The sequence below is a fragment of the Tachypleus tridentatus genome, chromosome 13 (genome assembly GCF_004210375.1).
Source record: "Tachypleus tridentatus isolate NWPU-2018 chromosome 13, ASM421037v1, whole genome shotgun sequence".
Classification (NCBI taxonomy): Eukaryota; Metazoa; Arthropoda; class Merostomata; order Xiphosura; family Limulidae; genus Tachypleus; species Tachypleus tridentatus.
Window position 1 is genome coordinate 35,086,484 of NC_134837.1, and position 16,593 is coordinate 35,103,076.

The window sequence follows — 16,593 nt, forward strand, 5'->3', positions numbered from 1 at the left end:
GATAGTTTTAGTGTTATTCTTTTTCAAGTGTAATGACTGATGAAGCGTGTGTTTGTTTTTTTCTTATAGCAAAGCCAAATTTGGATATCTGCTAAGTTCACTGATAGAAGAAAAACAGATTCAACAGGTTAATTTGAGCTTAGTTCATATAATTCGCTTTTCAAGACAGAGTAAGATTTATTGTAACATAATATACCCAATAATTATCTACAGAATTAATAGAGTAATCATAAACTGTGCGAGATTTATTCCTCACAAGCTGATGTATCTGTCTTTTGTGTGGATTATGAACCTTAAAAAATGTATGGATGGATGCTGTGTTAAAGAAAACAAAAACTCCTAACTTTCACGGAATTTATTTATAACATAACATATTCACTATTATCTCACCTAACGTTCTTATATGAGCTGTAATGATTCAATCTATATATATTTAGAACATGGTACACAAGCTACGATGATCAGAGTGACTTTGTAGGAAGAGGTAGACGAAACGTTGTGGTCGTAGGGATGCTTTCTCTTACCCGCTTTCAAAACATAATTTCCTTCCACAACGTCTCTCGTGATTAATTAATTGACGGTCATTGGCTGCTGGAATGTCTCATGGGCCGAAGTTGAAACATCACGGTTCAAAATAGGAAGTGAGTATAACTCAAGAGCCGGCTCTCTATACCAGTGTTATGATGGCCGTTGAAGCAAAAACTTTAGTTGAGGTTATGTATTAATGCAATAATGGCGGTCATTTGTTTTATTGCATTCCTTCATAAAGATGTTAGCACGTTCATTGAGACGTATAAGACCATTTTGTTATCTGTTCCCCAAGTTGTGTGTACGTTGTTTTATAGAAAATTTAACACGTTCCTTATGAGCCGAGGAGTGTTTTTACATTATAATTTGTTGGATAGTAAAAGTAAGTTCAATCCAGAAACTCTTAAAAGACAGTAGTTTAGGACGTATTGTTTTGAGAAAAGTGAAATACAACATCTCCAGGTCTCCATGCTAGCTAATACTAAGGTTTATTCACTGCAAATAAATTCAATATATGTCAATAAAGCCACATTCTCAGCATCATTAATTAAGCAACTGCCAACCTTTTTGCTTCTGCCATCACCTTTTTATGTTTAATTTTAAACATGAAGTTGCCTGAGATTTGTGAAGGAAAGTTGAAGTATCACAATAGTCAGCATCAGGATAAGTAGACAAGAACAGTTTGAAAACAACTAAATTATAATGTTGTACTCGTCTTGCTGCACGATATTTATCAAGATGGTTCTAAACGGTTCCTAAATACCTCTGCTTATCATTTGGAGACTTCCATGCTTCTCGTGCTTGGCCTTTAAGCTCGTGAAGAGTTGAAGAATTTCAGTTATCTACCACTTTAAATAATTTTTCACAGCCCCAATGTCAAAATAGTGTTGGAAATGCCTTTTTCTTAGTCGAAAATTTTAATTACAAATTACGAAAAATCGGATTGGATAATTTTCTCAACAGAAATGTCTCCCACTGGCCTATGAAGTCACATTTATAAAATGTTTTGCATTAAACGTGGCGCCACCTATGAATGCACTTGACGTATTTTAAAGATGAAAAGTGCTCATAAACAGCATTAATGTAGATGGAGTGCATTGTGAGCCACTATTAACATGCCTCTTTTTCCAAACTATCATTTTTCAAAGTTTGGTTGAGATTGATCTAGCGACCTAGGAGAAGTTTGAGAAGGCACAAACAGACAGACTTTATTTGTGCTTTATACATATAGATTCTCTTTAACTGTGCATTAAAACAACAAATTTGTAAATGACCGAGAGAATGCCATTTCTAGTCATTTTGAGAAATGTTCCATCTGAAACTTGCATTTTTTGTGTTATTTTTTATACGTGAACTACATTCTTCGTCATTTCGGCTTACTTAATGGAACAACTAAATATCCCCAGCAACTTTATTCAGACCTCAAGTTCGTTTTTTAACTTTAAAAACAATTCAGTTATTCTTTAGATTCATATTACGTTTGTAATCTTCACCAGACACGAACAAAAGAAACGCTAATGAGCGAATGTTTTTCACTGTTACGTTACTAAATATCAGGACTCACCATTTTTAACACAGTATATATATATTCTAATCGCTTTCAAAGTTTCCCTTTTAACATCTGTTCACGGTTCGGCTCGAAATAGCTAACTTCAGATGAAATACAGTAGGTAAAGGTTTTTTTTATAAGTTACACCACGTGTAAGAATTACATATAACATTTGCCCAGATTTAATGATCAATAGAGTATATTATAACAATCTTTTGTCCAGTTACAGCATTTAGAAAATAAAATGGTAATTTGTGGTACTGTTGAGGGGATAGCGTGTTAGTGAACACCAATAACATCTTCAGGTTAATATGGTACTAATCTACAGTAAGATCTTCAGGTTAATATGGTACTAATCTACAGTAACATCTTCAGGTTAATATAGTACTCTACAATAACATATTCAGGTTAATATGGTACTAATCTACAGTAACATCTTCAGGTTAATATAGCACTCTACAATAACATCTTCAGGTTAATATGGTACTCTACAGAAGCATCTTCAGTTTGATATAGTACTCTACAGTAACATCTTTAGGTTATTATAGTACTCTACAATAACGTCTTCAGGTTAATATGGTACTCTACAGAAGCATCTTCAGTTTGATATAGTACTCTACAGTAACATCTTTAGGTTATTATAGTACTCTACAATAACGTCTTCTGATTAATATGGTACTCTACAGAAGCATCTTCAGTTTAATATAGTCCTCTACAGTAACATATTCAGGTTAATATGGTACTAATCTACAGTAACATCTTCAGGTTAATATAGTATTAAGTTTCGTTTACGTCTTCAAGTTCATATCGTACTCATCTCACACAATGTCATAAAAGGAACCTGAACTTTAATTCGGATAAACAAGATATTTTAATGTATGTGGAATTACAGTACCATTGAATTAATTTAATTGGACATCTTGTCTGTTGTAACGACGCTTTCTACAGCGAGGGAATATTTAGAGTTGACAGATAAATGGAAGCTCTTGGTGTGAAGCATATCTACAGCTATTTGTAACTTCATAAGTGACGAATGTGTTTATAAACGTAAGAGACTAATCATCCGAAGAGAAACAAATACGAAACGGGAAGTGATTATGAATCCTTTAATTATTAAGCAACGTCATTGTTCTTTCATTATTTATAAAACCAATCCTACCGTTATCTTAATCCTAAAATGTATTTGATCGAATCTATGTTTTCTGGAAAAACATTTTCCTAATCTATTCAAGAGCGAAATTACTTGTGGGTGTATTATTTACTGATATTAAATATAATAAAAGTCACATAGATAAATTAATACAATGAATTTGAATAATTACTGTTGAATTTTGTTATGTTTACAATCATTTATTTATAAAAATATTGATAAAAATATAACTAAATAATCAAGTATGAGAACTTTACCGGTATAGTAATAGTTATAAAAACAAGTTGGTAGTTTGAAGATATAAGTTGTTTCCTAGCAATTCTCAAAATGCAGAAAACATTATAGTTTCATAATTATTATTGTAGTTCGATAACAATAGATGACTTGTTATTTATTTAAAAGGAATTGCGTATCACATTCAGATAAATGTGGATTATTTTATTAATATTCCTAAGAAATTGTAACCTTATACTCTTAATTAAACAAATGTCGTATTCAAGCTGAAGTGCTTTACCGTGAAGCCAACTGTCATCCATTAACAACACAAATATACAGATTACAGACGACTTTAATTTTATGATTCTTTACACAGAAGGAATAGTTCAAAATAAAGAGTTTCAAACCTTGAAATGTCTCATAGGTGTAAATGAAAAATGCGTTTTGGGTTTAATTTTACTTTCCACTTTAGATTGTTTGTAGAAATAAGAATAGAATTTAACTTTTATTTCTTAAGCTTTATAGGTAATTTCTCAATACTTTCGTATGTTCCATAATATACCTGCTATAAGCCATGCCTGTTTATTTATTTAGGAGTATATGGCTTTGGTACAGAAAAAAAAAAATAGAAAGCTAAAAAGGGAAATGAGAAATCCGTTTAGGTTGTAGACACCTATAAATGTTTGCCATTAGAAGATCGATCATTCAAATCAATGTTGTTAGTTATATTTCTCGATGTCAGTTTCGTGTGTCAAGACGTTTATGTGTTTCGACTTTGCGCTTGCGTGAGGGAGCCGGTTGGGTGTATTTCGTGGCTACACGACATGCAAGCCTGGCGTTCATCGTCTATGTTGTTATCGGTCCGTATAAAGTTAGCGCGAAAGCTTGCCTCACTCCATAGTTTCTGTCAGCACACAATGATGACTGTAAGTCGTACAACGTTGGTTGCATGAGTAAAGATTTAGGGGGCGATGTAAAACACCTGTAGTTGCTACTCACATCAAGCTTGCGGCCATGTGTTTTCTTTTGGAAACTTACTTATTATCTCTCGTCCTGGTTAGCAGTGTTTACATTATAGAGGTTGAGTCTAATAAAGGTAAGCGTCGATTTCTCTAACTGCATATATGCTTTTGAAAATCGATGTCAGTCAGAGTTTATAAATTCTAAGACAAGTGATATCTAGATATTAACTATATACATAAGTCTCCCAAGGTGATGTTTCTCAATAACATATGAGATGACATTATACGTTTAATCAAGTCCACATTACTTACTAGAATATTAAGCAAGAAACATATATTACACTGAACTAACTAATTACCTGCTCTTCAGTTATAGTAGAATATCATTAATAGGCGCTATGTTTTTCATAAAGTGCCAGAAAGTTTTTATCACCTGTTATTCGTCAAACAGATATTATGTGACTGGCAACAGACATTCCCCTAATGGACACAGCAAATAACTCGATGTCGCTTTCCTCTAAAGCAAATAAACAATTTTTCACTTAAACTAGTTATGAGTCCATTAAAAGCACCCTTGAACAGTTAATACAAGTATGTATCTCTGCATGTAACAGATAACGACTAAATTTAAAGTTAAATAGGGACAATCTAAATGACCAATAAAGAAACAAGCACAGTAGGATAGACTGAGAGAAAACAACTACTAAATTTAACTGTGTAGCGAAGCTCTGAATAACCAGCATACTAATGAACTTTTTCTTATATGAATACATGTAGTTGCTTGGCATTTTGATCACTTCTGCACATATCATACTAAGATAAAGAAGCGACCTTTTAGGCTCACATAAAGCAGACACATAAACTGGTGAGAATTTCATATTGTATGTGACAATACAACCCACAGCTCTCAGTCTCGATTCGTACTAGACAGAGCACATGTAACTTCTGCGAATGCGATTTTTATTCAGTTCTATTATTTTTGAAATAGCATAGGAATAAAAGTACATTTAATTGGTCTAAATACAGTCTAGGTCAAAATGTTTGTAAACTTTCTTTATTGATGTCTGGAGTAGTTATTGAGTAAATGCCCGAGCAATCACCGAAAAGATTGCGCAGGATCTGACAAACATGTACGAGTTGTTATTATGGTCTAAATAAGCTGTTTTGAACACTTGTTTGTCGAATCACGCATACATACCTGTGCTTTTGATATAGTCCTTTTCGAAAGAGATCAACGTTTCGTTCAGACAATTTCTCTGTACTTGGTGTAGAGTCATGACTGTCGCGTGCTACAAGTTATAGGGCGTAAATTGTTCAATTGTCCAGAAAAGGTGTGAAACAAACGGACATTGTCAGAATAGCAGGGTACCACCAGTGTACTGTATCCAGAATCCTCAAGCGTCATTGGGCTGTAAGAAACGTTCCAGGAAAGTCTACTGGTAGATGCTGAAAAAATACTGCCCTAGATTACCGAAATGATAATTTGTTAAAACTAGATATTCTTGGTAAATTCACTCTATCTCTTCTTCTTTGATCAATACGACGAATTATTCAAATCAGGACAACAGCGAAACGAAGTTAAAAATGAAGACCATTTTTATATAGAAATACTATTCATTTAACCAACTCGGTTTGGTCAGTGTTTTATACTTAATATTAAAGCAGGCAAAAGTATAAAATTACTAATTAGCCAATATGATACAGTAAGTGGACTCCATTTAGAGTTTTGTTCTAATCAAGACAACAGTGAAAAGATGTTAGAACTTACAGGAGTTTAACAAAAAATATGGAATCTCTGCTGGTGTCAGTAGGCACCTTAGACCTTCCTGTTGAATAGACATGTTTGCGCATTGGTTTTGCATTTCATTAATCTAACGATTGATTAATCAAGAATCACGTATATCTGCTGGGATTCAGCCTCGTAGGAGGATTGGTAGTAGGACACCTGGTGAGAATATCTCCAATTAAACACGCACTGATTATCAATATGGTAAAAGCAACAACCTCTGAAGTGATGTTGGCAAGCCTATTGCTAGTATTTGTTTGCTTGTTTCTTTGGAGTTAAGCACAAAGGTGCATAATGGGCTATGTGCCCATCACGGGTATCGAAACCTGATTTTTATCGTTAGAAGCCTCCAGACTTTACCACTGTGCCACTAAGGGTTTTTTTTTTTTTGCTAATAAAATCGAAGAACAGCTACGATAGAAATTGATGAAGTGTAATCGAAACATTTTGATCATTCTGTCTTAGCGGCACAGCGGTAAAGTCTGGAGGCTTGTAACGATAAAAATCAGGTTTCGATACCTATCATTAAACTATTACCATAGTTTTGTTCTTTTTGTCAAAAAAAGTGCTAGATAGAAGTGTACGACTTCAGTTCAGTCATAAAACACTATGGTAGAGTAGCTAAGCATGAACCACTGATCATCCTGTGAATGTGAACTCAAAAGAATGATAAATATGATCTGATCAGATGAGTGAGCATTCTTCCCTTTCCCATTAAATGGGAGTGATGCATGTGGATAGAGATAAAGGAAGTGTACACGTCGAATACTTGGTTTTAACGATAAAGGGATTCGAGTGGATCTCTTACGAACGGAACAGTATTTTACTGGGTAACGTCTCGGTCAGATCGTTGCAAGTTAACAGACACTATGCAAGATTGTCCTAGAAGATCGAATTTATACTATGAAGCGGCACTTTAATCCTATTGGTGCTTTAATGAACATAGTATAACAAGCGTTGCAGATTCACTTCCGATTACAAACCAGTCGTAAACTCTTAGTCCTAACGAATTATCATAGAGCATGAACGCTTTAAAACTGATATCCACGCTGTTTTCTTCACCAACATGTTAAAGGAATTGAAGGCAATTCTTATAGAATAATTTTTTTTGTTCTCCAACATTGCTAAAGAACATTTTGCTCTGTCATTGCTTCCCTTAAGGCTAAAGTTAGCCCATTACATCACATTATCGAACTTAAACATTAAAAAAAAGTGAAACATTCTGTCTAAAATAATTTTAGTTTATTTCCAGTAACAACTCCTATGTATTACGTATGAGCGTTTTATAGGTTCTTACATGTTTTACACTTAAATTCAAGAGGTCTTCTACAAAGTGATTGTAGCGTCAACAACAAATAAAGACTTTGTGATACGTATTTAGTTTGGAATAAATACTTGGCCCGGCATGGCCAGGTGGATTAAAGCGTTCGACTTGTAATCTAAGGGTTGCGGGTTTGAATCCCCGTCGCACCATACACGCAAGCCCTTTCAGCCGTGGGGGCATTATAATGTGACGGTGAATCCCACTTTTCGTTGATAAAAGAGTAGTTCAAGAGCTGGGGGTGGGTGGTGATGACTAGCTGCATTCCCTCTTGTCCTACACTCTAAATTAGGGATGGCTAGCGCAGATAGATCTAGTATAGTTTTGCGCGAAATTCAAAAACCAAAATCAAACCAAAATCAACCATCCTAAAATCTAAAAACACCTGACTTCCAAATAATACTAGGAGACAAGCTAATGAAGGGGTGTAATATTACAAGTAATAGCTGACCATAGCTCCTAGACTGTACTTAAATGTTGCAAAAATAACAGTTTCGTAATGGTTGCGAGGGAACAATACGACGAAAACAGTATTGCACAGGAAGACAATCTTAGTCAAAGTCTAGAAAGATTTCCTCATTTCTTAATAATCGATATTCAAGTTCAATAACTTCGTACACGATGTTACATACTTTACCTTAGAAATGACGCAATGGTTTTTTATCATTTGTATTAGTAACGTAAGAAGCTGTCTTGGAGACAAATGTGTTTTGGAAATGAATATAAAGTTCCCAAACATGTTGTAGTTAAGGGTCGTGAGGAAATACGTTACACCAGTTCTTGGATTCTAAAATGTGTTTGACATAGAACGTTTGCTTTTTACCAAAAGAATTATTAGGCATAAGTATTTTTGCATGTACGTCCGCTTAAATCTGGTAAACCACTCGAGCGATCGTTACCAAATGTTACATATACCATCAAGGCCCTTCAGAGGAGTGACGTAGATAGTTAGCAATCAGATATTGCCGGCCCCTATGTCACCCCTGACGTCCCCATATCTTTCCCCTAAGTTGAAATGGTGCACCAGCTAGTAAATTTTATAGCACATTAAAGTGGAGTAAAGTTTTTATTCAATTTTTGATCATGTTTAAAATTAAATATTTGAAATATTAACACGCTTTTCGTTTCTTGTTTGTTTCTGAATTTCGCGAAAAGCTACATGAAGGGTATCTGCGCTAGCCGTTCCTAATTTAGCAGTGTAAGACTAGAGGAAAGGCAGCTAGTCATCACCACTCACCGCCAACTCTTGGACTACTCTTTTACCAACGAATAGTGGAAGAGACCGCAACAATTATAACGCTCACACGGCTGAAAGGGCGAGCATGTTTGGCGCGACGTGGATGCGAACCCGCGACCCTCAGATTACGAGTCGAATGCTTTAACCCACCTGGCCATGCCGGGCCTAATTAACACGCAATGCATACCTCGAGGTGCCAACACTTCCTGATGTGTTGCCTACTTCTGCGGAAGGTGAACTGTGGAATTTGAACAGTGAAATAGGACATTTAGCACTAAATTAAACAGCGAAAAATGTTTTTCAATGGTGTTTTTTTTAGGCATAAATACTCTAAATTTTATGATCGTTTGGGAATTGCAGTTTTTAGCTATATTTTCTGGAAAAGTTCACCTTGATACAGGACGTTTTTCTTTCATGAACATGAATGACAATAAATGCAACAAAAAAAAAAAAAAAGAAAACCCTTTTACAATTTATTGCTTTTTGGAATGAATACTTATGTTGACTTTCCAACAAGTACATAATGCATAACGAAACACTTTTTTGGATTCTTTGTTCAGCTGGCTCCCTCGTGGCACAGCGGTATATCTACAGACTTACCAAAAACGTCCTTCAGATTCTTGCGTTTCCTTATTTTTCTGTTTAATTTGGCTGATATCACTTTTGTTTTCTTCTCACCAGAGCATGGCCAAGTAGTTAAGGTACTCGACTCGTAATCTGAGGGTCGAGGGTTCGAATCCCGTCACACCGAACATGCTCAACCTTACAGCCGTGGAGGCGTTCTTATGTGACGATCAATCCCACTATTCGTTGGTAAAAGGGTAGCCCAAGAGTTGGCGGTTGGAGGTGATGACTAGCCATCTTCCTTCTAGTCTTACACTACTAAATTAGGGACAACTAACAAAGACAGTCCTCGTGTAGCTAGCTTTGTGCGAAATTTAAAAACAAACAGACAAACAAATTTTACAAGGGAGCTCTTCGATGGGAGTTGCTTCCTTTATCAACTCGTGTCTTTCTTATATACTGTTGGTAGATATGGCATAATTTCAGTAGGTTCAGGAAGACCCCGGAGTTGTTTCTTTTTTCTCGGTTTAAGTATTCACTTGGACTGAGAACAAATTTGTACCACAGAGTTAATGCATTGCGTGTTAAAGTAAACTTCTGGTTTCTTCTTAGTTATAACGAAGAAATATCATTTCAATATCTCATATGGAAAAAATATATCCCTTCTTTGTTGTCTCTCTTCTGTTTCGCGTTTTCATCTTGACTGCTGACTTTTCTCGCTGGCTAGGCAGTAAGTTTGAAGCCTTATAACGTTAAATATTTGGTTTTGATACCGGCGGTGGCCAGAGCACAGACAGTTATGTACTCTTGAGCTTAAGAATAAAACGAATTGTTTACTTTGAAGGTTTGTTAGAGTTTACTAAATTAACACGTATTTACTTGAATAACACATATTTATTGACTAATTTATTTTAAAAAAACACCACCACCAACAACTTTATTTTAAGCAATGTTGAGATATTTTTTTGTCGTTTATAGATTCAATGAAGCAGGCACATTGTTTGATAAAACATGCATGGCTTTAAACTAAATGAACTCGCCTTCCTGGACGTTCTTGTCTGCATCTTAAACAGTTAGCAAGCATGAACTGTACACCTTCTGCTAGCGACATGTTCTGTTGGAGTTATGTCATTAGTAACAATGGAAATTGATGAATACTGGTTTGCTCACATGTTATTACCCGATTGTTATCTGAATGACACCAGATGCTGTAAACAAATTTATCTATACAAATTTAAACTTTAATTATTGCATTTATATCTTACAATATACAAATATTTCCATAGAGCTGATAATACGTTGTTGTTATTGTTTGTCCTAAAAATCACGTTAATTTTTAACCGCCTATTAATGGTAGTTATAATATATATATATATTTTTTAAAGCGTAAAGATTTATCTGCACTGTACCCACGACAGTGATCAAACGCTGAATTTGGTTTAGACTTATTTGTCATCAGATATATAGAGTATAATATAAGTACCTTCAAAGTTTCATTAAGTTGATTTCGTATCATAAGTTGTACTTGACGATGCCAGATTAATTTAATGAAACTTCCAGTTGTTTGCTTGTTTTGTATTTAAGTACCAAGCTACACAAAGGTCTATCGCTGCTCTGCCCACAACCGGTATCGAAACCAGATTTCTCGCAGACATGCCGCTGTGCCACTGGGGAAGGGGTGAAATTTTGTAATGACAAATATTATACGATACTAAATAAGCTTTTAAGTTTTACGTGCAAGTGTACCTTCTTAAACTATGCATTGAATTTAGCGTTAAAGTTCACAAATTTAACGCTGAGTCACGAGGAAGGGGTCACGTATGTGTGTATAGCAAAGCCACATGGAGCTATCTGCTGTGCCCACCAAGGGGAATCGAGCCCCTGATTTTAGCATTGTAAGTCACCAGACTTACCGTTGTCCCAGTGGGAGACAGGGGGGGCCGGTTAAAATACTGAGTGTTTAAAGAAATATTTCGACTTGTTTTTTTTTTTTTTTTATCTACAGTTTCTGGGATGCAAACCTGTCTATTACTTTTCTGTATTCTATATGAATAACACATTAAAGTGATGGAAATGTCCATTATCGATTAGATTCCGTATTAAAATTTAAGTGTTTTTAGGTGTTTAATTAAATTCCTTACTAAGATTTTAAATATTGTTTTAAGTGTTTAATTAAATTCCTTACTAAGATTTTAAGCTTTTTAGATGTTTAATTAGATTCCTTACTAAGATTTTAAGTATTGTTTTAAGTGTTTAATTAGATTCCTTACTAAGATTTTAATTGTTTTTAGGTGTTTAATTAGATTTCTTACTAAGATTTTAAGTATTGTTTTAAGTGTTTAATTAGATTCCTTACTAAGATTTTAAGTGTTTTTAGGTGTTTAATTAGATTCCTTACTAAGATTTTAAGTATTGTTTTAAGTGTTTAATTAGATTCCTTACTAAGATTTTAAATGTTTTTAGGTGCTTAATTAGATTTCTTACTAAGATTTTAAGTGTTTTTAGGTGTTTAATTAGATTCCTTACTAAGATTTTAAGTGTTTTTAGGTGTTTAATTAGATTCCTTACTAAGATTTTAAGTATTGTTTTAAGTGTTTAATTAGATTCCTTACTAAGATTTTAAATGTTTTTAGGTGTTTAATTGAACTCCTTCCTAAGATTTGAGTTTTGTCTCAGGAGTTTATGAGTAATATATTCAAAATTACTGTTGTCTGCTCAGTCAGTTTAATACGAACGAAATGTCATTGTTATCATTTTAATAACTTCAATCACGCTGAAGAAACGTTTTAAATTATTATTAATACAAGAAACAAACGTATCTTAAAATACGTTTTAAATTATTATTAATACAAGAAACAAACGTATCTTAAAATACGTTTTAAATTATTATTAATACAAGAAACAAACGTATCTTAAAATACGTTTTAAATTATTATTAATATAAGAAACAATCTCCATATCGATAACCTTCTAAGACAATTGATAAAAAAAACAATAGAAATCTTCTGGGGATGATACGAAAGAGAATTTGTTATCTGATTTCATATTATTTTTTTTACACAAACAATGTGTTGGATCATTTCTACTTAATCCAAAATATTACAAGTATCTTAATTTACATATTTGTGTAATTTATTTTAGATTTATGGTTTCATCAGCGATGTTTTTTTTTTATTTGCAAAAGCAATATACAGACGTTTCTTTTATGTTTTAGTGTCTGATCATTTGCAAGCTAATTGGATAGTCTATGTTATTTTAGAAAAGCAAAAATAAATTAATTTCGATTTCGATGCAACTTTTGAAAAAATCGTTTAGCAGGTCAATTGTGATATCCTTTTGTATATATTAAGCGAGATTCGTTCTGCATAAAACTGGAAATAACAATAAAAAATAAATATAATATTTAAGAATCTTTTTCCACAAGTATTTTTTCTGGATTGAGCTGTAGGCTATATATGAATTTTTTTACCTTTTTTGTCTACTCGGCAAATTTTAGATGGCTCTTTCGTAATTTGTTTACTTTATATTTGAGCAATACGTATATCTTATCGGCAAAGTTTCATACGAAATCTTCATCCTTGTTCATTTTGTTCTATGACATATATTAATAGGTTACCTTTCAATCATCCTGTATCTTTAATGAATTTTGTGAAAGTTTGTGATTTAGAGCACCTGGGAAAAAAATTTGATCTCATAATATATGCAAATACAATGTTTCTTTTTCCATGCCGACGACATATAGTTATTTCATTTAAATATTCACAGGAAACACAATCCGTCTCACCCAGTTTCTTAACAGATACTGTTTCTTTCATGATCTCAACATTTGTTCTGAGGATGTAAGAGAACTTTGAGCTGGATCATTTTCAGGGTGCCGAGAAACAATAACCCGTGATTTTCAACTTCTCTTATCACCATGAAGATGTTTATGTAGGAGACAAATGAGTCCTCTAAAACAAAGAACTGGAAAATCGAAGATACGACTTGACTTTACCATTTTGAGAAATATGTTTTAGCTTAAGGATCAAACATTTCATGATACGAAAGTGATTAGAACATAACAATGAAAAACAAAAAAGGAAGTAATTAAATTCTATCGAGGGTTTATCTAACATCATTATAATAAAGCACTGAATAAATGAGCTATACCATATAATAGTGTTGCATTATCTTCATCACATCTATACACGGTTCTTTGCTAACACAGCAGTAAGTCTACAAAGTTACAACGCTAAAATCAGGGGTTTAATTCCTCTGGGTGGACACAGCAGATAGACCGATGTGGATTTTGCATAAAAGAGAAATAACATACACACATACCCATCTGTCCAGGAATATAAAAACAAATTAAACAAGCAACTATAAATTCAATTTAGAAACCTGATAAAGTAGTCGAAAAACATTGCATTGAGCTCTTCCAACATATGAAAGGACTGTTTAAAGGAAGCAAAACCAAATACAGATTTTATTTTGTTATGTTTTTGTAAGGGTCATAGTATCTGTCGAAGTTACGATAAACACTAAACACGAAGTGAACTCACGTTTTGCGTTAATTTAAAAGAATACGTTGATGACTGTCACATATATTCAAGTTTTACGTTAACTAGTGTAATAAATACACCGGTATAAGATGGACATCCCAGAGTTAACCGTTTATATTAAAATGATATTGAATAGGTAAATCAGTAAGTCGTGTGACAACCACAGTTGATGTATAGTTGCTGTGGGTCTGAACGACATTTTGACATTCTTTGGCTTTACGTAAGCTGTGTGTTATCATTGATAGCCTTTTCAAAGGGTGTGAGGAACTCTAAACCGCCGAATATTCCCTAAGAGAAATATAACTGAAGTTCTCTGATCTTAATATCATCCGACTGCTTCACGATGAGTGAAGTAAGATGTTCCTATCTGGAGCCGTCTTATCCTGCACTAGCACTTACCTTTTTGTGAGAAATTCGACATGGCGCATCGATCTCACCGGCAACATTTAAATGATGATCTAAGTGGTTCAAATGCAGTTGCTAACAACAACATTTGTTTTAAATTGTAGTTGTTATGAAGTAGGTGGTGGTCATTTTACCACATCTTGGGGGGTATATTTTATCCATCCTGACAGTCAGGTTAATAAGAAGTGCATTGTTGTATTTATGAATAATAAAACAAAATTATTTTTTCTTACGAAAACGACATTCAAAGTTAAGATGGCCGTCTTATTCTTCTTTCTCTATACTAGTCACTTCCACGGCATATCTAATCATTCGCTGGATCCCACAGCTAGTTGGAGAATGAAACGTGTGTTCAAGATATTCCTTGTACAGATATAATTAAAACTTAATTCGCCTATAGGTTTCAATTCAATAAAACTTTGAAATGAACGCTGAGAAATCGTCGTCCTTACACAATAGATGACTTTACGGAAAGTAAGCAAGGCAAACGGTTCTTTGTTAGAAATGAAATCTTATAACGAAGCTTTAGTTGCAGGGCTATTGTCAAGATGCATGATCGTCAGAGAGATCAGGATCGGACATAACGACGTGGATTGTAATATTATTTAAATTAATGTAGTCAACCCTGGTAACTTTGTGCTATTTTAACGTACTAAAAGAAACTTATCCTCCTCAATAGAATACTCATAGATAAAAGTGTTCTTTGTAGACTAAAAGTCATGAGATAAACAAAACTACTTATTTTTTGTTTAAAATATTTTCTACTTTTTAAGGAATTTTGAATTAGTTGTTTTCCCTATTTCAAAACAAGATAAAAATTAGGACAACTGTTTAATTAAACTATTCATTATAATACAGATTTTTTCGATTTTGCCAAATGTTAAATGATATTTATAACATGGTTAGAGCCAACTTTACTGATTAAATGATATTTATAACATGGTTAGAGCCAACTTTACTGATTAAATGATATTTATAACATGGTTTGAGCCAACTTTACTGAAATTTTCAGGTATTTTACTTATTTTTACACGCATGGTAACAGAACCATGACATACATTACACAATGTTTTATTTTACACTGAATTACACTGTATTTAAGGGGCTTCGAACCCTTTATCTTTGTTTATGAAAAGAAAGAAATGTTTTTTATTAATAGAGGAGAGAATATACAGATACAATTAAGCTAAGACATCGCAAATACATTTCTTATTGTTATCCTTTTGCCAATGACTTTTTTATGCTAATTCACATCAAGGCCTCAGATCGAAACGTTCACTTTTATAATTCATTTAAACGTATTTTTGTTCATGGCCTTCTTAGAAAAGCTCTAAAGTGGTTCAGTATGTATGCGGACTTATAACGCTAAAAATTGAGTTTCGATACCTGTGGTGGGCAGAACACAGATTGTCTACTGTGTAGCTTTGTTAAGCTGATTATTAACGTTAGTTAACTGTTAGAAAAAGTAAGAAAACCTTATATGTGTGTATTTATATATATATGATACATGCTAGCTTAATTTTTAACAAAAATCACATACTTTTGAAAGGCTGCTTCCAAAACACTTGAGTTGTTCAGATTCTTGAATAAATATTTGTTTGAAGTTAAGCACAAAGTAGTACAATGGGCTATCTGTGTATGCTCTGCTCACCATGGGTATCGGAACTCGGATTCTAGTGTTGAAAAGCTCGCAGACATACCGCTATGTACTGGAGGGGCCCTGATTAAAGGAAAGATTAGCTGAAAAATGTGATTTCCTCTACCAAAAACTACGGAGGTAGTAAGCTATGTGAAGCCTAGACTCAATAAATGGAAGCTGGTTTGAACGAAACGATCACATTTACGTATCTAATAAAACAGAAAGTTAACTTAGGGATTTGATCACAGGGTGATCTCATAAATCAAATTTTTGTTTTAATGATTGCCAAACGTCAGCCAAACTTTTGATACTTGTATCATCTAAGTAGTTAAACTGCAGCTACAGAACATCAACGAACCAACCATTTTCCGAAATGGAGACCATCTTCTCTGGTGATAAAAATGAGAATAAAGAAAAAATAAAATATGTGCTGTTCAGCGTTTTTTTTTGTTGTTGCTATGGTGGCTCATATTAACATCGTGATGGCATGTGGCAAATTACAGTTTCAAGTATACAATAAAAGTGCCGCTGTAATATCTTATTTTAACAGTAAGTTTGCAATTACATGTTTAGATTAGACCCAGTAACTTGAAAATATTTATGTGGATATAATTTTTTAGAATTTTCAGGCAATTTATACAAGGCCTATCCGCGAATAAACCTCCCTAATTTTGAAATGATATCATTGGAAGAAA

The 16,593-nt window shown here is 33.6% G+C and overlaps 1 protein-coding gene across 1 annotated transcript in view; it reads left to right on the top strand.

The window, feature by feature from the left end:
* The first annotated feature begins 4,266 nt into the window (after nt 1–4,266).
* The window catches only part of LOC143237293 (lachesin-like), a 102,369-nt gene continuing 90,042 nt past the window's right edge, over nt 4,267–16,593 (top strand). Inside the window, exon 1 of the mRNA XM_076476372.1 lies at nt 4,267–4,539. Within this exon, the coding sequence (XP_076332487.1) occupies nt 4,458–4,539 (82 nt within the window). The 5' untranslated portion in view covers nt 4,267–4,457. The remainder of the gene's footprint in view (nt 4,540–16,593) is intronic.